General features: G+C 35.4%; 1 protein-coding gene across 5 annotated transcripts in view; it reads right to left on the bottom strand.

Annotated features, from left to right (window-relative positions):
* CDH10 (cadherin 10) overlaps positions 1–23,040 on the bottom strand; it is a 100,685-nt gene that overhangs the window by 35,186 nt on the left and 42,459 nt on the right. For all 5 annotated transcript variants that reach the window (XM_032991949.2, XM_032991950.2, XM_042806785.1 and 2 more), the window contains one exon: positions 6,305–6,599. In XM_032991949.2, the coding sequence (XP_032847840.1) occupies positions 6,305–6,599 (295 nt within the window). The remainder of the gene's footprint in view (positions 1–6,304; positions 6,600–23,040) is intronic.

The following is a 23,040-nucleotide window of genomic DNA, read 5'->3' as shown; positions in this document are numbered from 1 at the left end:
CTAATACCACAGTCCAAAGAAGAAATTAAAACTGCTGTTTCTGATCTTAAAGAAGCTGGTGTATGACTATATCACGATTTGATACCTTAAGGGTTTTTAAGTAACAGAGATATGCGGTATACAGATGAAATGAAGCATATATGCAATCTTGCTGAAAACTTAAAATGTATGAAGAAAACACAATAGCTCTGAATTCTAGCTGCTACCTACATTATAGCTCTAAAAGTAATGAGGCATATGAGTAAACATAGTATGATTACTACCATGTATGTCTTCTTTCTGATATTCAAATGAGTGCATACAGAGTTGATATAAACATTTAATTACTGTGGTTGCAGTACAGATGTGTATAAACAGACAGGAGTTGTAAAACCGTAGATTAATTGAGCACTTTTTGGATACTTCTTAAAGTAAAGATAAGATTAAGCTCATTCATTTGAAACAATAATATTCACTACTGGGATTGAGGGTGCAGGCACTGAATGATAGCACAGGTCTTGAGAATGTAGTCCAAAAATAACATACCAGAGGCCCTAAAGTCATAAATACAAGTTGAAAGATACTGGTCATATTACAGACTGACTTGGATTTAAAGTACAACAAAGAGAAAAAAGAACAAATACCTAACATCTCTAAAACATCACTTGTATGGTGAAAATATAGAGAAGATAACTAGATGATATAGAAGATGATGACAACCCCTACAAGAACTGGAACCAATGAACAAAAAGTATTGTTCCAGACTCCACAGCTCTTCCTATTTTAGTATCATCAGCAAACTTACTTAATGTACCTTTGATTCTTGTATCCAGATCATGTGTAAAAATATTAAAGAGCACTAGCCTTAAAATAGAGTCCTGGGGAATCCCACTGGTGGCTGGCCACCAGCCTGATGTAACCCTATATGGTTACTGTAACCTTCTGAGTTCAACCCATTGGCCAGTTGTTCACCCAACATATTATGGGCTTGTCCAGCTGTGCTGGACACTTTATCCAGAAGGATATAGAGAGACAGTATCTAAAGCTTTGCTAAAATCCAAACCCACCACATCTACGGGTTTCCCTTGGTCAACTAGATAGGTCACCTTGCCATAAAAGGAAATTAATGTCTAAACAGGATTTTCCCCTCATGAACCCGTGCTGGCTATGATCAAGGACTGTTTTGTCTCTCAAGTGGTTTTCATTAACTCCCAGAATAACCTTCTCCATAATTTTATCAGCCACTGGAGTGAGACTGACAGGCCTGTAATTACCAGGGCCTTCCTTCTTTCCCTTCCTGAAACCTGGGACAACATTTGTCAGCTTCCAGTTGACTGGGACGTCTCCAGACTCCCAAGACCACTGAAAACTAATGGACAGAGGTCCCACGATGACATCATCTAGGTCTTTTGGTACCCTGGGATGAATCCCATTGGGCCCCATACATTTATGCACATGCAGCTGGAGCAGTAAGTCTCGAATAAATTCAGACTCAGCTGGGAGTTTATCATCCTGCCAGTCACAGTCTTCCAACACAGGGATCCAGGGGCCCAGAGCCCATCACTGGTGTTGCAGACAGAGGTGAAGAAGGCAATAAACAGATCTGCTCTGTCTACATCCCTCTTTGTGAGATGATTAACCTCATCAAGTGATAGACCAATGTTATCTCTGATCCTCCTTTTGATGTTAATATATTTTAAAAAGCCCTTTTTGTTGTCCCTCACAGTGCTGGCCAACTTGAACTCTAATTGAGCTTTGGCCACATGAATTTTCTTCCTGCAGTGGTGAATAACATCTCTGTAGTCTTCTCATGTCGCCTGTCCTTGCTTTTAATGTCCATACATTTTCCTTTATCATATAAGTTCTAGAAGAAGATCCCTGCTCATCCAAGCTGGCCTTCTGCCCCACTTGCTTAACTTCTGCAATTGCGGGCTCCTGAGCTCTTAGGAGATGGCTCTCGAAAAGCAACCGGTATCTATGAACCCAAACATCTTCAAAAGCAGATTCCCAGGGGACCTTACTGACTACCTCCTTCAGCAGCCCAAAGTCTGCTCTCCCCATTTCAAGGGTTGAAGTTTTGCTGGCAGTTATTCTCCTATCTCCAACATTTTGAAACTCAACTACTTCACAGTCACTGTGACCAAGACAGCGAAAAATCACTACTTCGATCACAATACCCTCTCTGTTTACAAATAACAAAACTAGGAGGGCACCTTTCCTAGTTGGCTCCCTTAGTAGCTGCACCAAGAAGTTGTCTTCAGCAAATTTCAGAAATTTCCTGCATATGTTTGTGTCCACTGTATGGTATCCCCAGTTGATGTTTGGGAAGTTAAAATCATGCATAAGGAACAGCAGTTAATCCAGACATATCCCTTAATTTCTTGTAGAATAATTCATCAGTGTCATCATCCTGGCTGGGTGGTTAATAGACTCCCACAACAACATCCGTGTTATCTGCTTTTGCCTTCATCCTTACCCAGAGACTTCCAATCATGTCATCATGAACTGTAAGTGCTATACAACACAACCCCTCCTTTACATACAGCACATTAATATAAAGATATTTCAAATGTGCTCCAGGGTACTCAGCACATCATGGAGCAGACTGAAGGCCGTTGCTAGCAGATCGTCCCTCAAACGCTGGTGTGCTGCCCCCAGGCTTATACCTATGAAGGCTGGTTTTATCCCTTTCCCCCTTCCAATCTGGTCTAAAGCTCTTTTCATGAGCCTTACTAATTCTTATGCAAAGATCCTTTACTCCCTCTGAGAAAGGGGTACCCCACCTGTCGCCAGCAGGTCTGGTGCCATGCAGATAAATCCATGATCAAAACCCCTCCAAATTCTTCCAGTGACACCAGACTCAGAGCCAGATATTGACCTGATAGGTCTTCCTGTTTCTTCCCTCATCATTCCATGCAACTGGTTGGTTAAAGTAGAATACTATTTGGGCTCCTGATCCTTTATCCAGTCATCCCAAGGCCCTGAAATGTCTCTTGATTGCCCTTAGTCTTATTAATGCAACTTCATTGCCACCTACATGAAAAAGCAATAATGGATAACAAACTGAGTGCCCTACCAGGGTAGGAAATTTTCTTGTCACATCTTTAACCCAGGTCCCAGGGAAGCAGCAGACTTTCCTAAGGGGTGGGTCAGGTCAGCATATTGGGCCTTCTGTTCCTCTCAGAAGAGAGTCTCATGATAAAGTGGTTTATATGCAGGGCATAGACTTAACTTCAGTCACACCTCCAACCTAGATGAACCATTGTCCTCGTCATTGTTTGGTTCTACCTGCAGAGCCTTGTACCTATTATGCAAGGGCACCTGGGGTGGTGGAGTAGTCATGGGAGGAGACACGCCTGCTTCTCTGGGCAGGAACTTGTCACCATTGCCCCCTATCCCATAAGTCACCACCTTCACCAAGGTGGAAAGAGGATAGGGAATCCTCTGTATCATGTGTTCTGTCTGCCTACTGGGCCTGTTCCAGGGAAGTTAGGGTAGGATTCCAGCAGTCTATCTCTCTTTCAGACTCCCAATATAGTGGAATGCCATGCTGTGTTGACTGTGCTGGACTAGATAGTGAAAATACTGCAGTCCTGATAGCATAGTATTTTTACAGATTAATATAACTCCTGTCTACTTGCCCAGGTAAGACCCACAGTATTTTGGCTTTGTAATTTCTCTGCCTGAGACAATATTTGTATTCTAAACCCTACTTAATGTTTTCAGACACTTATAGAAAGTGTTTTTATATGCTCACAAAGGTGAGTACCACAGAAGGACACAGATTGAATGCAACAGTACAATTACATCCAAGATGGCAATTTTTCTTTGCATTGCTTACATCAACAAGCCTGACACTTCCTTAGCCCATAGCCAAAAGTACTGGGCAAGTAATGTGCTATTCACATGGGGTTTTTTCCTAAATTTCTCATGTAAGTTGCTGTACTAAAAATGCTTGAATTGTATGATCCCTGAAAAACAAAGATACTGATTTTAAATTATTTTGTAATTAATTATGTGATATGTTTAATTATTACACAAATAGAAGAAGACTTCTCAACATACTGACTTTAAAATTTCTAATTAATTCTATTTGCCTCAAAAGTTTTCTGAAACTTGTTCTTTTAAAAACCTCCCCTTCTCCATTCAGCTTTTAGTTTTGAGATTACAGAGTAGATTTGTTTATGTTGGAGAGTTAAATTAGTGTTATGAAGAAATTAATCAATTTTGAGGAATAATTTATAAAATCATATCATCCACACAGGGACCACAGATGAACATATGCCTCCAGGGATCATCTATGAAGCTGAAAGTCATAAAGTTAGAAGCAAATTTTACCTATCAGGTAGTCAGTAGTCTAGCAGCTGAATGACTACATTTACAAAATCCAGGAACACGATAGGTTTTAACCTAGTTACAATTCTCTAAATTGCGGTCATTTTATTGACAGAATAAAGGCTATTAATTTCACCACAACTATTTGTGCAAGATACAGGTTTAATACTCTAAATATATCCAAGCTTTTTTGTTTGTATTATTCTTTTTTACCCATCAGTGTATTTTTTTTTATATTTTTCCTATCATTTTATCTTTTTTATTTATCATGATTTTATTTCGGTGCAGTGCAGCAAAATTTGCACTTCCAAAATCTGTATGATCCATGTAGATGTACAGATATATTGGAACCTCGCATCCTGAATATTTTAGAATTTTTGAAATAATGTCTTGGATGTTTGAGAACACTTAAGAAAAAGATGATCTGTATGGAATTAGGACTGACAAAATTAGGAATCGATAGATTATTATTGAATGTTATATAATAGCATAATCAATGAAAATACTGAATCATTTTCACAAAATCTTTCTAAGAATATTATAAGGAATTTATAGAAAAAACATGAAAAATCAAGTGGAAGCTCTAAGACAACTTTTTCAACCCTACTGTAATCTTGTCATGTGCTTGTCTAGAAAGTGCGGCAATGCTCTTTCTATACGTTCTGCCTAAAGCTATATATATTTACTGAAATACATGATTACAGGGAACTCATCAGTAAATTAATATATCAGTATTACATTTTGTTCTATTTTGGAACAGTAAAGAAAGAAGACTTTTCAGTAGTCCTCTTTATGTGAAGCAGTTTGATGGGATTCCAGTACAGCCCAATGCAATCATCTCACAGATTTCTTCCTCTTTCTTGTTTTATTTTACTTTATACTAAAAACTGCTTGCTATATGTAAGGACTTTTAAAAATTATTCAATCACAAACTAAAAGTAGATTGAAATATTTTGTTAAGAATTGAAAATTATTAGTGCTATGCTTCCACACATTGCTGCACAGCTTTGTTGAGGCCATTTTCTTTCAGTAATTATGTATTTTCTTGCTCTTTTAATGTTTTCCTAACCCCAGGAAAGTAAGAACTAAATTTTCAATATCTGTATAAATAAAACACCTCAAAACACTGTTTGATCTAGTTCAGGCAGTGATAGTAATTAAAATAGCAATAATAGCCAAAAGGGGTACTGAAGTTATTGTGTGTTTTCCAGATATCTAAAAATTAGTATTATATCTACAGTTATACAATGAATAAATATTATTTTTTATAAGACTCTATATATTTTTAAGTTTTTATAAATTCTTCCTAAAGAATTGTATGCAATAATTAATAATAGCTCATATTCCAAAATGCTATTGTTTATGAATCGGACCAGCTGGCATGATCCATACCACAACTTTGTAGTTAAAAAAGGAACTGAAAATGCATTGCAAACAGAAGAAAGATTAATCCAAACAACTGTTTAAGATTCTTAAACCTGACATTCATGAGTGAGTTAAAGGAGGAACTGAGAGCACAAGGGGATTTGTCCATATACTAAAAAACTGAAAACAAAGACAATAAAGAGGGTGTCTACCTACTCTCCTCAGCCACAGGAAGGGTGAAAGTGGAGACAACTCTCCATTCAGTGCCTACCACCACTGGGGACATCCAGTGAAAATGAAAGAAATAAATAATTGAGCTTTCAACGGCTAATTTAGTGATCTTATTCTAACAGTTCTGATGGAGGAGGGTGATTCACCGTTAACTACTATTTATATTCCAAATCATTGTAAATTAATAGTTTGAATATTCTAAGTAGAAATAGATCTTAAATCACAAAAATCTGTTCCTGGATGCAATTCCAATATTTGAACAAACAAACAAATCAAAGTGAAAATACTTAACCCATCAGGAAGAATTCTGAACATGACTGACTTTTCAGAGGATGGGGAAATTATTCATCAAGAACACAGAACTGGCATTTGTGTCTCAGTATAAAGCACTCACCCACTACTGACATTTCAGGAACACTAGCAGTGTAAATTTCTTCTGGAAATGTTGGTTCATTGTCATTGATGTCATGGATTTTGATGACAAACTCAGATTCAGGTTCCACTGGTCTCAGAGTTCTTCTGTTAATAGCTTGGGCACGCAGGGTGTAAAAGGCTTTTTCTTCTCTGTCAATTCTCCGAGTAGCATGAATGTCACCTGTTTTCTCATCAATTATAAAAAGAGTACCAGCACCATCTCCTGACAAAATGTATTTGAGGGATCCATCTCCCTTGTCCTGGTCAGAATGAAGCTGAAAAGGGACAAAGATAAGAGCTTTTTATTTAGAAGTAATGAAAAAGGTGTTTGTTTGTTTTTTTTTTTTGTTGTTTTTTTTTTTTTTTTAAATAATTGTTATATATCAAATAATTCTGTTTGCAACAAACATATTAATACCAACAAATCAAAGTAATTTTCATTCACCATTGACTGGTAGTTATGGTGTCATACTGAGGCAACTGTTTCAAAACTTGGCTCCAAGAATCTTTTAACCTGACTCTTGTGGCAGATTTTAGTTTTGCAGCAACACCTGTTCTCTGCTAAGAAACCTTTGCACCACAATTATTAAAGAAGATCTTTATGTAAAAACTGACCTTTTCCTTCCTTGAAGAGATCTTATTAAAAAATCATAACCTGCTCTGCTAGTTGTAAATCCAGTAAGCAGATAAAGAACGTGGCAGACTACATGACAATTAAGGAAAATAGAACAACTGGTTCCATGTTACACTAATTTATTTAAAATTTTATTTCATATTATTTATATTTTTCCTAAATTAGAGAACATTTCATTTTAAGTCATAATTTTCACCCCATCAACTAACGTAAATAGCATAAAAGAAAGAAACAAAAGTATTAAGCATTCAGTATTGATTTAATACCCATTATATGTAATATAAAGCTTACCTTCATCTATTAAAGACCTGTTGTACTGATGGACTTTAGTACATCCATAACAAAAAAAAAAAAAAATATTCAATTAAGTTGCTTTGTTCAGTAATGTGGTTGGCTCACTTGATCTTTTGTAGATACCATAATTTCTCTTATCACCTTGCTGGAAAGTTCCTTCCAATCTCATTGATTTCATAATTAATTGAAAGAATCTGTCATTCAAATTGATTTTCACCATGAAATGTACACTTTTTTGATTTTGGGGTTCAGCAGAAGGATCAAATCAAGTAGTAACTGATTACAAAAATGAAGTGCAAATAAAAAGACTTTTTAAAAATCACACTCAGAAAATATCAGAACATTCTAAAAATTTAAAGATAGAACTAGTGCATTTCTTTCCTTTTTAAAAATAGTTATTTAAACACACATTAACAACATCAATTAGAACTGCAGTAAGATCATATTTAGTCATATGAGGGGTTTTTGTTCATTTAAGCTCGCATTTCAGATCATGAAAAACATTATACATGTAGTGTAGTATAAATACCCTCCCTGGCATGCAGTCATGGAAGTATTTATCTTTTTTTGTCTACGGTGCCCTCACACTGTCTTCCATAGCATCCATTTTAAGTCAGTATCAGAGGTAGAATATTCAGCTGTTAGGGTTTTGAATGTGGCTTTATTTGCCTTTTTTGCTGAAACCAAACATACACAATGGACTGATGGGATAAGCTGAAGTTAAACAGCGAACTCTGCTGTGAAACATTTTCAAACACTGAATGTTTCCCACAGACTTGCCGTATATGGAACAGAGGGAGCTCATGTAGGATCTTGGATCAAAGCCTTTATGGTAAAAATTTAGAAAACTACCATTGTTCTGAACTTTGACTTTCTATACAAAGGTTTTCCTGTTTTCATTCAGATCAGAAATAAACCTTGAGAAACACTGTGAACATTTATGAAAGAATGACAAATTAAACTTTGCTTACATTACATATGTGTATGTTTACTTTTCCAAATATACATTTTCTTACTACTTTATTTCATTCTATAATAAATAAATAGGAAGTTCCACCAAACAGGAAGAGTAGGAAAGTAAATGTTAAAAGAAGTCTTTTGCAAATAAATCCTATTCTTTATTTTCCTTCTTTTTCTCTTGCTGACTTCAAACTGAAGGTTTCAAGCCTTTCTTACTCCCCTTTTGGGGAATGAATTTTTACTGTGAACTTTAATCTCTCATTCTCCTCTCTCGACAGCCCATTAAAGTTGTGCTCTTTCACCCTTCTAGCTAACTTTTTTTTAGGGGACTAGACAGTATATTGCAGGTTGTGGCCTGTTTTGTAATTTAGTGTAGTAATCATTTAGTGTAACTAGTCCTCAAAAATCTTTTAAGTGTTTTCTTCTCCAGGTCTTCCTAAGATACCACCTTATCTCCAAAAACGTTTTGGTCTTAAGAGCTCACTGGTAGTCCATAAGCACTAGATACAATATTTTCACAGCAGAGTGATGAAGAGCAGTAATAGGAGGCTTGTCTTAGACATGTGCACAACAAATACAAAATAAAGGCATGTTTGCTCACAAAAGATTGTGAGGCAGAAAAAGAATCTTTAAATAGTTTCATTGCAGTTTTCCCATATGCTTTCCAAAGTCAGATCTGGTATTACAAAGCTGTGGTGCCTGTTCTTTAACTCAGAAATCAGTTAGCAGAGTCCAGCAAAATCCATTATAATAAATTCTCTATCTCCACAATAGTACAATCCCATGCACACCGTTCCCAGGAGTACTATCTGGACAAATTTAACTCACGAATCATGCATGGAAATTGTTTTGGAGAATGATATTTAGCAAAAGGAAGCTAGGAACTTGTAAATTAATTTAGCAATCCCAGTAACCACATCCTGGTGCCTGAGAATGTTGCTTGGCACTAGAAGAACAGACACAGCACAGTGAACAGAACTGAATGAGAAAATTAAGAAAGCCCCCACACTACAAAATATGAAGCTTTTGAGCAACTATATTTAGATCCAATTCAGAATGTAAAGATATTTTAACATACTTATTTGTCTAATATATAAGGTACTATTGGTGTTGATGGTTTTTCATTGCTCCTCCTGTAACTATGTGTGTGTCAAAAATTCTTACTGAGCTGATTTGGAAATGCAAAATATTATCTTTACACCACTCACAAAATCATTAACCTCTTACTTCCAACAAACACAAACTTCATAGATTTTTTTCCCCACCTATATTAGCCAAAACACTGGAGACGAAATTGAATTTAAGATTTTGAGACATCCACATAAAAGCTTTTAGGGAGCGGATAGTTGCACTTCAGAGTAACATATTTATAATAAATACCAACCCGCATAGTTTAGAGGAATACTTTAAGATATAATACATTGCATTTTCTAAAAAAAAAAAAAAAAAAAAAAAAAAAAGTTAATAATTTAACTTTGAATTGGCAATCCAATTTAAATTTTATGTATACATATAACAGTACACAGTTATTGTAGAAAAAGTTGAAATTCAGAATGACATTTCAGAAGGCCTTCTTGGGTGATCAGGAAACACAAAGCTATAGATATAATGAACAAGGCTTCCAGACATAATTAAAGGAGTGAAAATGTGTATTATATATAAGAAAGGAAAGAGAATAGCTCTTATTTCACCTTCTTAGTTCTTGATTCAATCCAGATGTTATTAGAGGAGTCAAGATGGCTAAAGACCACCCTATGTGCTTGACAGCCTTGAACACTGAATCTTTACCCAGCTCTGAAATGTATGAACAGTGTGTCAATCAGCACTGCAAAGTTTTTTCATTTTACTCTAGTATTAAAAAAAGTTCTGCAAAATATTTCTCTGCTACTTTTAGTGTGAAGTGTTTCCTATAGTTATTTTGGCTAATGGGCATCTGTGATTCATGTCAGCCAAACTGAGAAATGGAAAGACATCTGTTTCATTTAGCAATTTTATTGCATAAAATGATCAGCTGTGAAGATGTGGTTTTGTTTTCATATCTGTCACTGATATTTTGCAAACTCTTGTTTCAGTAAATTTCTTGCTGTTCTTCCACAGAAATACTTCCCTTTTCAGCTGTCAGTGGTATGTGTACTTTATATATAATTTTTATCACTGTATAGAAAATCAGAATGTCTGTTGGTTTTATTTTATATAACCCTGTTTCATCATACAGTAATTGCAATTACTGTGAAAGACAATTTTGCATATTTGGTCATCTATCTAAACTGGTTGAACAAACTTTTAAATAGAGAAGGATTTCATATAAATGAAAAAGGAAAGTATTGCTAAATAGAAGATAAATAATATAGTGAGAAGGTAACAAAGTGGACTGTTATGTAAGTACTTAAAAAAGAAACTGAGTTACCAATCTAAGACAGAGAAAAAAACGTAAGTTAAAAGATGGATTTCTTTTTTCTTCAATTACAATAAAAACATAATTAATATATATTACTTTTTTCTTCGAGGTAAATGTAACCATAAATAAAATGAGTTAATGGAAATATGCCACAATCAAATTCAGCTCAATATCTTTTTAGATCTGTAAAAGGTCTTTGTTAAATATATTTCAGAAGAATTTAGATGAAGAAAATAATAATTCTGCTTCAAAAATTACCTGAAAATTACAACATGGGAATTCTATGTTAACTGACTTCCAAGGATTCAGATAAAACCTGCCAATTACAGAAGTGTGTGTTTTCTTTCTTTCCCTCTATGAATTCCTCCCAAGTCCAAAATCTAATTGAATAAAAAGGTCATGGACTTTTTTCTAATAGTGTACAAAGTGTTAATCCTATTTTCACTAAAAAGCCAGAAGATGTTAATGTGAAAACCAGAGAGCACATTAGATTAGTCAGACCCATTTTATCATATAAACTACATCCGGAAGATGAAATTATGTATGACAATGCCAGATAAAGACTAAGACTTGTCACACCTATTGCTATTTGAATTACAGATTCAGAAGTCCTTCTATGAATTTTTAGTGATTGATATTCAGATAACTAGAGAAAAGAATATGACTGTATTAACAAACCAGCCTTTAGTTTGAATTCTTACTGTGGACATTGATACAGTTCAAGTTGGTTTTTTATCTTAATTTATTATGCTACAACATATAGCAGATTTTCCAGTACAGTTTACGGTTTTCTGTAGTCTTTACCAAATGACAGACTATCCCAATATTACTTCACTAAACACATTTTTACTCTCTTACTTTATAATAGTTATTTTTATTTATATAATCTAGATTTTTTTTTCTATTTTCTTCTGCAATATATTTTTCATCATTTCAATTTCATCCAAGTATCACAGTAACAATGAGACCTCTGTACACTCTTGAATTGCTCTTATAGGTTTTATTCAAGTAAGTCCTGAATTTCTCCTAACTGAGGACAAATTTCAGGGTAAATCGTAAGCTACTGGCTCTTTAATTATATTAGCCATGTGATGTCAAAATACACCTGTGGAAGCATTCACAATTTCACTCCAAGTTTTCTAGAGCACATATAATATTAGCACCTTCACTGGCCACTTTGTAAAATAATGATAGTTCCTCTAAACATAATCACAACAGTGGGCAGATCTAAAATGAATTCTGCAGAGAATAATTGATATGGAACTCTCACAATGGGTATATTTATTTTAAGCACCATGAACTGAACTATTAAACGATGCAGTTGTTTAACATTAGCTGCACTTATTCTAAAAGATTTTCAGACTAGCTCCTTTCCTGTGCAGTCTTCTCTTAGTTGCCAGGTTTAAATGTTATGGCTTTAAGCCAGATTTAACTAACCAAAGAGATTCACTTATTTCCATTTATCCTTAAGGTAACATTTAAAGGAACTCACTTCAGTGATGCAAGAATTTGCACTAAGTTTTAATGAGACATGCCACATTTTTAATTTTCTCACTCAGTTATATTGTCAGTTTGCCAGTCCTGTGCTATTGCGTGTTATTTAAAAAAGGAGATAGGTGGAAAGGAAAATGCACCTTTGAAAAAGAAAATTTTGTAATACTGGTAAGGATAAGGGGAGAGCAAACTAAAATAGAAGCATAACAAGTAATGAAAGATGAGGAGTGCTCTGAAATTCTTTTGCTTGCTGAGAAGAAGCAGCAAACAGAAATTAAAAACTCTAGTCTGCAGTGCATTTTCAGATTATATTAGTCTACTTTCACTTGATTCATTATCCTAAAGAAAGATAAAGATTATTGTTGCTATTTCTATTAAGAAAGATTGTAGTAGTTCTTTGCTGTTCAAGGGTTTTGTTTGTTCCTACCAAGGTTTTAAAATGGCAAGAGATAAATGAAAATTAGTGTTTTTAGCATTCCTTTACACATCCTGGGTGAAGCAATGTCTACCACAGGTTTGGAAATATTATTCTCCCAGCTCCCTAAAATATTCACTACCAAGTAATATCTCCAAGATTCTCAATTTCCACAAGCTAATGATATAGCAAAGGTACTTTTTCATCACCAGACTTACATCTTTTCCTCATTATCATAGTTTATTATAAAGGGAGGATTCACACTCTGGAGAAAGTAGATGGTCCTGTCACTGACAAAATCTTCTAGGATTTCAGCTGAGAAAGACTTATTTTTTTTTATGACACATCATATGAGCAGCAGAGGGTCTTATATAGATGCACTGAGTCAACATGCCAATAACCAAACTTACTCCTCAAGCCAAGGTCTTTAGCTGATGTTCAGAGAGCTAGAACAAGAAAGTTTCGGCTTCATTAGATTGTTGCAGTTTCCACTCCAGAAGACACACAAGCATTGAGCTAACTTGAGCTAGATACTAATTGAATTTCATACACCAAAGAGTTCTTGCATGAGTCAATATGCATGTTCCCTTCCAATATTAATGTAATAAATACAGTCTGTACCTGAGGTAAAGACAGAAAGTAGAGAACTGTCAGTGAAACTGAAGTGCCCTTACTTTCTGGCAGCTTGGCCTAGTACCTCTTGTAGATGACTGGGTACAAATAAGCAGAAGTGAATTCTTGTGTTAAGGGAAAAAAAAATCCTGTCCTTCGTCTGATATTCAGGTTCCCATTCATTAAAAAAGTGGACTAAATGAAGAAACATTCTTTGGTCTTTTGGTCCTCCTCCTACTCAGCTTGATGTGGTGCAAACCTATATTCCTCTTTCCATGAGTAGCCTCTGTATACTAATCTATGGTCTCAGGATAGAAATATGTCTGGTAAGATTTTCCCTTTTTTTTTTTTTTTTTTTTTGTTTGTTTGTTTGTTTGTTTGTTTTTGTTTTTTGGTTTTTGTTTTGTTTGTTTGGTTTTTTTAAGTCTCCTTGGTTTGGCATAAATTACTGCTTTATTATTTACACCAAAACCCTCTATTCTTGTTTTGTCCATAAAACTACAGAGAACCTTTGCATTCTCTTTTTTCAAGAATTAGGCCAGTTTTATGAAGCTTTAGTTCTTGCCTCGTGCACTATTAGTTTCTACTTTCTTCTTTTGGCAGTAAAAAGAATTCTACACTATTCATAGAAAACTTCCTAATTCTCTTTTATGGTACAGTCTTACATGGCACTTGAAATAGTTCCTTCAATAGGAACAATTCCTTGCTCCTTCAGTAACTCTGCTTTTTATAACACATCATTATCCCTTCCTAACAAATACATCAATATTACTGAAATTGCTACTATTATTCTTAACTGATAAATCTTGATTAATCTCATGCAACTCTTTTCCCTTTCACACCACTCAGTAGTTCTCTAGCTATTACATTTATTTTACTTGGCTTTTACTAGACAACATGCCATTCCTGACACATAGAGAATGGTCTATCACATAACCTTACCTAACTAAAGAGATAATTATGCAATCCATTTCCTTATCTTCCAGCTGTTTTATTTATATAGCAGACTCATTATCCTTTTTAAATGACCTAAGACATCCTGCTGATTGCTAAAGGTATTTCTAAGTCCTCTGAGGAATCCTCTGAGGAGCTGGCATCCTCAGTAGCATCACTGTATAAAAAAGTGACCATATTCCTGCACAGCAGTTCTTACAAGTGACAGTTATGTTTAAAGTACAAAAGGAGTGGAGAGTTCTGTGAAATTTTGCAAGTAAAAAAATTAATATTAATTTCTGTATTAATACCAAGGTCTGTATCTTTCCTGGCTCTGTCCCCTTATAGATGTACTTGTCTGCTATTTGGCTATACCCATTTACCCTCTACTGAAGCTCATATATTCTATTTGTTACATTAATTTAGCATTTCACAAGTACCTCCACTTCATTTAAAAGTTTCCCAAATTTTAGTAACATGGCCTGGAACACTGCATAACCTGATCTATCTTTTCTGTTTCCTTCCTCAAAATGGATTGTTCCATGACATTCCTTTAAATTCCTACTCATTAAAACATAAAACTTTTATAAACTCTAATTTTTTCTCCCATTTTTTCATTTCTCTCATTTTTTACTTCACCTTTTACAAAATTGCAGTAGTCATGTTTCTCACTGTCAAAATTTAAAATATCAATATAATTTTTATCATTTAGAGGTAAACTAGATTACTTATAACCATGATTGCCTAGGTAGTAAGAGTTGTTAATTATTATATTAATTCCAAAATTATGTTTCTTAAATATTTCTACTTCCTAAAGATCCCATTTGTAGTGGAATTAGCAATCATAAAGATGGATACTCAGGAATTTTAATTTATTAATATTTTACGTAAAATGTCATACCTCAAAAAATAGATATGCTAAAGTTCTCATTGGAAGACGGGGTTCTTAATATAGAACAAATCTTTTTTACTACTTCAAGTCTTTGTATATCAAGTATAATTTATTCTACTAATCACTATATTGTAGCATATGTACTTCTAAATTATATATAATTACAAAAAAAATATTAAAAGTTTTTAGGAAGAAAACCCAGAAGAGCATTTTCATAACATTGAACTAAATAGGAGGAAAGAGAGGTTGCTTCGTTACTCAGCTGGTTTTAGATGAAGAAGAGTATTCTGCATGATCATCTCTATCATGCAGCCACTTTACAATATATTCAGAATGGCGATCTTACAAGTTCTTCTATAAAGTAGGCTTTTGGGGGTTTTTTGTATTTTTGTTTGGGTTTTTTTTTTGTTGTTTGGTTTGGTCTGTTGTTTTGTTGTTGGTTTTTTTTTGCCACCACAGTTTCACCCTAAAATATTTCCAATCATCAAGTCCAAACTATTTCCAACATTGTTATCTTAATATATGTAATTTGCCTGAGAATTAGTAAGAAAGGACAACCATTCTTTGAGCAATAAAACAGAAGTCACAAAATTATTGGCAATGAAGGACAATATGAAAACTCTGAACTTTACATCAAGAGGAAACAATATGTCTTCCCACCACTGCTTTGAGATAAATATAGATATAGATATAGGCAAGTTGAAAGGAAAGGCAGGCTTGAAGGAATAAAACCTCAGAAACAGAGCACCTACACTTTTGCTGAATAAAAATTACTCATTAAAAGTTAATTTGGTGTGGATCTGCACTGCGTGTAAAACAGTAATGTTAGATCCAGGTACCATAGCTGGACTGAAGACCATAGATGCAAGAATAGAAGAAAAGCAGAGAGTTTCAGTGTAAGCCAATATGAAGGAGCAAGCCTTTCCTATCACTAGGAAAAGAGGAACAGAACAAGCGAACGGCATTGCAATTGACTGTATAGCTACTAACTGCCTTAATACAGAAGGCATTGGAGGGTTTAAAAGAACTTGGCATTACAGCCTTTTTGTTTCAGATTATTTCTAATTATCTTAAAAAACAAAAATACTCTTATAAATATAAGGAAAAACTTCCAGCAAGGAAACATTTTAAAAGGGTAAACATCAACTTTTAACTTCTTAGAACTCTGTCCCTCATGGGTATTTTGCTTCAAGTCACCAATCTTCCCTCAGTATCTCCCCCCCCTCCAGCTCTTCCTTGCTATCTGTGTATATAGGATATTCAAAAGGTCATATGCATCTGATTTAAAAAAAAAAAAAAAAAAATCAGGAGGAAAAAAAAAAAGTCCCTAAAGCATCAGCCTTTGAATTGCTGTTGAAACTATTGGCTATTTATACATTTCTCATTTCAAACAAGGTGTAGGTCAAACATTTCTAAAGCTCCATTTTCTATTATGTTTTTTAATTCATTGAGTGAATTAATGTACTTTGATGAAGTGGACTGTACTTTTCCTGAGCTATGGCTTTGAATATAAATTGTTTTGGCTTTATGAGATCTTTCCCTTTTGGAATATCTTTTTGTGACAAGCAGATGCAATTTTAAAATTGAAAGAGAAATTGAACTGAAAGAAACTGGAGAGTTCAGACTAAACCACTTCCCTGTTTCTTATACCATTTTGAAGCACAATGCAATTTTAAGTGCAATGCATAATCAGGTACAAACTCTGATTTTGGAAACCACCCGAGAGCGCTACAATTCTCTGTGAAGGCAGCAACATGCATCTTACTGGTGATTTTACACCTGCTGGAAGGATGCCCATAACTTAGACTATCTTCCCTCAACTGATTTTCCCAACAATTGATTGACGCTACTGCACGTTGTGCTTGCACAGAGTGGAATTGTCTCTTTTAGAAATTAGTTTCAAAGTGGCAGATCACTGTTATTGTGGGAAAAAAAAAAAAAAAAAAAAAAAAAAAAAGTCACACATTTTAAAATAGTTTTCTCATAGACTGAGAAAGTCAGTGGCAGAAAACCTACTCCAGTGACTACTAGTAGGACCATACTGACCACTCACTCTCATTCTCACCTAACTCTCATCAAATTGATAAATGTCTTGCACTCAAATATCAATGTATAAAAAAGTAAAATGGAGAAGTCAGATAGTCTTCTTCTCTCTTGTATCAAAACTAGCAAGTTTTCATTAAAATATTCATACATTCCCAGTGGCTTGCATTTACCATACTGCCTTGTAGCACTGAACACCATTAAGATGTAGCTTCCAGTTACTTTACAGAAAAAGAGGAAATAATATGCAGCTACTAGTCCCTACTTGTATCTGCATTAGGTTCTGAGCAGACTTGAAAAGTATTTGCATAAAGGATAAACACATTAGAACAATTAGATGGATGTAGCAAATTATTAAGTGAAACCCTCACACCGTTTTGAAACTGTTATTTGTGAAGCGCTCACAGCAGATAACTAAGTATGAACATAGCATATGATTCTACAATACTGAGACCTATTGTCACATAGAAAAGGAAATAACAAAGAACTGGTTTAATATACATGAGCCAAGCATGTTATCATACAGGCTGCCAGTGCCCAGGCGCCGGGGGCAGTGAGAGGTCTGCGGGGTCGGCCCCTGCGAGGAGCGGCCGGGGCTGCCCCGCGCCGGACACAGCCGGTTCCAGCTGGCTCCAACGGCCCCACCGCAGGGCACGGCTGGGCCCCTCAGCTGAGATGGCGGCGCCTCGGGGAAAGCCTGGGTAAGGACGGGCAAAACACTGCTTGGGACATATGACAGTAAATAGGAAATACATTTTAGTGCTTTACCTCAGAAGTTAAACATACCAGTACTGGTATATAAAAGCCGTGCTTGAAACAGAAAGCTTTTAAATGCCTGTGATGGGTCATTTTGGTCAGGAAGATCTAGAAAGTTCATTTAATTTTCAACTGATTAACAGCTTTGTTCAGCAGAATTTGATGGTTCAAGACCTATTTCCATGGGCAGCTTCCTCTACTTTGCACCTCCTGTAAGAAATGGCATGCAGTTTTAGCTGGTTTTCTTTAAGGGGAAAAAGAATAATGATTAAAACCACCTCATGTTTTTCAGGAACTATTGCAGCTTCCATGTTTTGAATTCCAATTAAAGAACATTAACAGCATTAAAGTTATGTTTAGCATTGTTAAACTCATTAAATATAATACTTATGGTCCTACAGAGGCCAAGGAGAAATAAAAACAGACTATCAAATTATTGTCTGCTTGAAAGCTGATCATATATAACTTTTAGAGATGATATCCCACTTCATTCACTATAATTCTTCCAGTTATCATGACTTTTAAAATTATGCAATGTATAAAACTGTAACCACAGAAGTGAAAAAGGTCCTGGATTAAACTTAGTGTTTAACTTCAATCTGTTTTCTACAAGCACGCTTACACTTGTCAATCTAAGACACAGACATGTCCACCTAAGCAACTTAGTGTCTTACAGTTCTTATTTGGTTTGGCTTGATTCTGCATTTGGAATCTTGGAGTCTCAGAGAGTGGTTTCTGTCATCTTGGGACCATGGTTCACTCTGTTTACCAGGGTATAACTTGCCATGTGACTCAAGGTCCTCTGGAAACTAGCTGTGTATGGATACGTGATGTGAATCTGGAACTGGCATAGACTTCATCACCAGGGAAGATTTGTTGCAGACACAAACCTGGAACCATGATGCTTCCTCTCTTTTCACCTTACCATCTAGTAAAGAAGACATATCCGTTTGAATATAACTAGATTAACACTGTTAGCCAGACAGTTTTTCCCTGGCAGCACTCATACAGGCATTGTCATGCTCTGAGCTATTTCCTTCGTGTCCAACTCATACAGTAATAAATATCTAGGAAACACTGCCTTTCAGTTCTGTCAAACCAGATCTTCTCTGCTAAGCTAGAGTTTGAATGGCACCACTGTTACTTATCCTACTTATTAATCTTTTCTGTTTTTTCAGATTCATTTTGCTATTCTTGCTTATATCCATCCATCCATCCATCCATCCATCCATCCATCCATCCATCCATCCATCCATCCATCCATCCATCCATCCATCCATCCATCCATCCATCCTTTCTTCCTTCCATCCTTTATTTCTTTCTGACCAATGTGTGCTGTATCTCCTCTAGTACTTCGCTTAACAGTTTGAGCTACCTGCATCTGATGAGGCCCCTATGGTTTTATGAAATATGTCTCTTGCACTGCTAGGTTATTCTGATTGGATGAACAGTCCTATTGACTTCAACATTTTAGAAAAAAAGCACAACCCCAAAGTAGTCTGTTTCATCTTTAAGGGGACATTTTAAGAAGAGAGACATTCAACACATCCAGCATTTCTCCTTAACAGAACAAACACTGACACTGAACTCCCTAAGAAGGGAAAAACTGCCTTGGAACACCTACCCTCAGCTCAGTTGGATGCAGCCTGCACTCTTAAAAAGAAGTCTAAAAGGACAGCAATCCATTCCAGCACTGTTTCACTGTGAAGCACTGGAGTTTCAATTTAGGTCTGTGCTCTTCCTCATCCTTTCCAAGATTTGCCAGCCTAAAGAGGCAACTGGAAATGCACGGTTAGGTATTTAATTTACACTGTCTGGCACATCTGAGCAAAATTACCATTAGATAATTGGGACACTGGGGATCATCCCCTTAAGCAGTTGGGTTGAGTATGCCCTCAGTATGCCCCTACCCAAATGATTTATCCCCTTTCCCCTTGTTACTAAGCAGCACTTTTAAGAAATTTATATGCATGGACTTCTGCCCAGGGATGGGAATACGCAGCCTTTGAACAAATACATCTGTGCTTAGATTCAGGCACACAACAGCTGGCTTCTTTGGTCTTCACTAAAAGACTGGTGGATCCTATAAAGCCTTTGCATTCCTCAACGACTGCCTGCTAATTCTGTCCTGTGTCATCCAGCAAAACCCACTGTCTTGTAAGGATACGTTCAGTACAGTAGCTAAGAAATAATTCATTCTTTATGGGAATAAAAACTTACTATTCAGCTAGGTCAGCTCTTTGCCACCAGGACCTTCTGCTGCTGTTTAATTAAGCAAGAAGTCAAATACTCCAACATCCACAGAAGTTTCCAAAGGAATAATCCTTTTGCAAACAGAAAATATAAATCCTCTTCTCACTTCAATTTAGAGTAAATGATGAATCTAATCTGTTATAGTCATAAACTCCCTACTAAGCTGGTTCCCTAGAGAGTTTGAAGAAAAATTTCCTCTCAGCACTCACAGAGAATCAACCTCCAGGACAATATTTCAGGAAGTTTTTGATACCTCTGATGTTATGGAAAAACAGCAGTTGTACCATGCATTTTGAGAAGCCATCATAGTTCCCGTGTTCTACAATACAAGAAGAGGTAGAAAAGAACCAGTCCTTCAAAAAGAAAAGAAATTGAAATGTATTTCACTCTGACGTTCTTGACCTGTGCTGAAATATCTAGGAGCCCACACATGTAGCCCCAAAATCAAGTTTTCATATCCTTACCATAAATTGGCGACTGAAATAACCCTCTTCACAACCTATGTGTTGTCTTGCTGAGAAAGAAATAAATTTATAAATCTTGTTGTCCCTCAAGTGTTGATTCCACTACACTTCAGTGTCTTCAATGAGATAAGATTTTTGAAGATACACAGCTGTGAACAATTTGCTTTTTCCATCCAGTAGAGGTGCACCAAAAAAAATCCCAAATGGAAACTGTGAAAGGACAAGCTGTTCTCTTCCAACTTGGCAGCTGAGTCTTAGACACAGCAGATCACAGTTAACTTATTCATTTTGCAGAATATCTTTCCTCCCTTTCCATTCTTCTTTATTGATCCCTGTCACAAGAATCTACTCTATCTGAAAATTCAGCCTCTACAGTACTTCAGTGCCACAGAGCTGATCTCCTTCACCTGAAAGGGAAGGCATTTTATGCTCAATCATATCTTCACACCAAATATTAAGCCTGCATATGAGCACATTCAATTGAAAATCCTACTCTTCAGTCTCTCATGGCACCAAATGGCTTTACAAAAGAAAGAACTACAGTGGAAACACTCTTCAGGAAGCAAAATAGAGAAGTTTTTAAAAGAGTTTGGTAAGTCTTCATCTTACCACTACAACAGGAACACTTAATTGGGATTTTTTTCTGTTTCACTTGATGTCAAGCCCTTTGAAATCAAGACAACATGCACTTTTACATTACCCTCTCCAACCCCAGTATCTTTGGTAGATGCTTCATCAGAAAGAAAAGCCTATTCAAAATTCATGCCCAGGATGGTTTCTGACTTTTATTTATCTCAGAAAATTTTGTTTAATCTTTCCCTAAAACAGACTGTTTCTCCAATAGTGACAACTCTATGCACATCTAATCTTAGCTAATCTTTATCCTTTTATGTTGACAGAATGTGGACTTCGAGGAAAATGCATCATTTTACTTGTGGTGTTGCCAAATTCTACGTAAAATATTTCTCATTGCATTATGGGCTATATGAAGCAGTACTAAGTAATAGGAAGGAATACTGTCAATACTAATGTAAAACAATATATGTAATTCCAGTATATATACATTTAACTAGAGTACAAGTAACATGTGAGGCTTCCCTACTTTACATCCTTATGACTGGGTAGCAAGCTGTCCAGGGTTCCGTTCACACTTCTGTTACACATTACGCTATTGCTGATGTGTCTCAAAGCAATGACACTTTTGAGACAGCTGTCTTTCAGGCTTTGTCAAGTTAAATATGTGGGTCCCTCCTTCAGGTAACAGTTCTGTGGTATATCATCAACAGCATCAATAGACACAGATAGTTACTAAAAGAAAAAGACAAACCAGTAAGTGTTGTTCTTGAAACTGTGTCATGTGTGCATATTTTGCTAAGACTCCAAATCCTTTCCTCAGAATCCTTTCTGTGTTGGAGTTCTCGAATGGAGAGGAACTAAGTGAGGTTGACATGTTCTGCTCTTTACACCATCAGAGATAACAGATGCACTTAGAAGCATACAATTATGAATATTGTCAGGATAATCCTTTCTAGTAACAGTTCTAATATGGCACATGCAAAATTATATATAAATTTATGTGCAAATATATGATAAATTATCTCTTGAGATACTAAAAACCACTGCAGTGTAACTAAGAACTTCAATCTCTCAAATGTACTGAAAAATTCCTGTCAGTTGACTCTTTATGCAATAAAACTACAGTGATAAAAATTGCTGGAAAAAATCACTATCTCAGAAAGAAAAGTGGGAAAAACATCTATAAGAATGAAACAAATGGCAAGATCTGGCAAAATAATAAAATAATCTTTAATGTGGATGAAGAATTTATTTGTAAATTTATTTTTGAATGACTAAGAATTAAGAAAGTTTTGGTATACATTAGTGTTTCCTTTAGGTGACAACTATGAGAGTATAATTTTTAGATTTAAAAGAAAATTTTTTTTCTGAATATACTCAAAATAAATTGAAATTTTTCAGAATATGTTTGAAAATGTGTAATGCTTTGTAATTACATCATTTATTTGAAAAATAATAAATGAGCCTTGAAAGAAATAAAAATTATGAGTCAGCTTTCCATATGATAAGAAAGAATAATAAAGGCTACATAGACTCTGCACAGAAGACGACATAAAGGAAGTATTAACCACAACTCTAACCCCAAATATGAACAAAATGGCTTTTCTGATATGAAGTTTAAGCTTCTTTTTGAACATCCCTGCATTTTTTTTCTGAAATTGAAAGTACTTTTTCTCAGAATTACTGTCTGCTAATATACTTTTGCTAAAATGGCTTGAAGATAAGTTGTGTAATACATATATAGCTCTGGCCCTCCACACTGATCTTTTTTATGGCTTCAACCTTTACTAGAAAACACAGTGGTAATTATTATTTGAGGTTCTGCATATACAAAATTCACTTATATCGTTATGATTTCTACCCTCATCATGCTGCGAATTACGTGAAGGAAAGGATGACCATCCTTTCTTATAATAATAATAAATACTGACCTGAAGCAACCAGTCAATGTCCATAATCCATCAGTATGTATTTTGTCACCGTTTCACAAGC

The sequence above is a fragment of the Tyto alba genome, unplaced genomic scaffold (genome assembly GCF_018691265.1).
Source record: "Tyto alba isolate M040663 unplaced genomic scaffold, T.alba_DEE_v4.0 Super-Scaffold_48, whole genome shotgun sequence".
In the NCBI taxonomy this organism is placed as follows: domain Eukaryota; kingdom Metazoa; phylum Chordata; class Aves; order Strigiformes; family Tytonidae; genus Tyto; species Tyto alba.
Note: the sequence above shows the minus strand (reverse complement) of the source record. Positions and strands in the feature narration are given on the sequence as shown.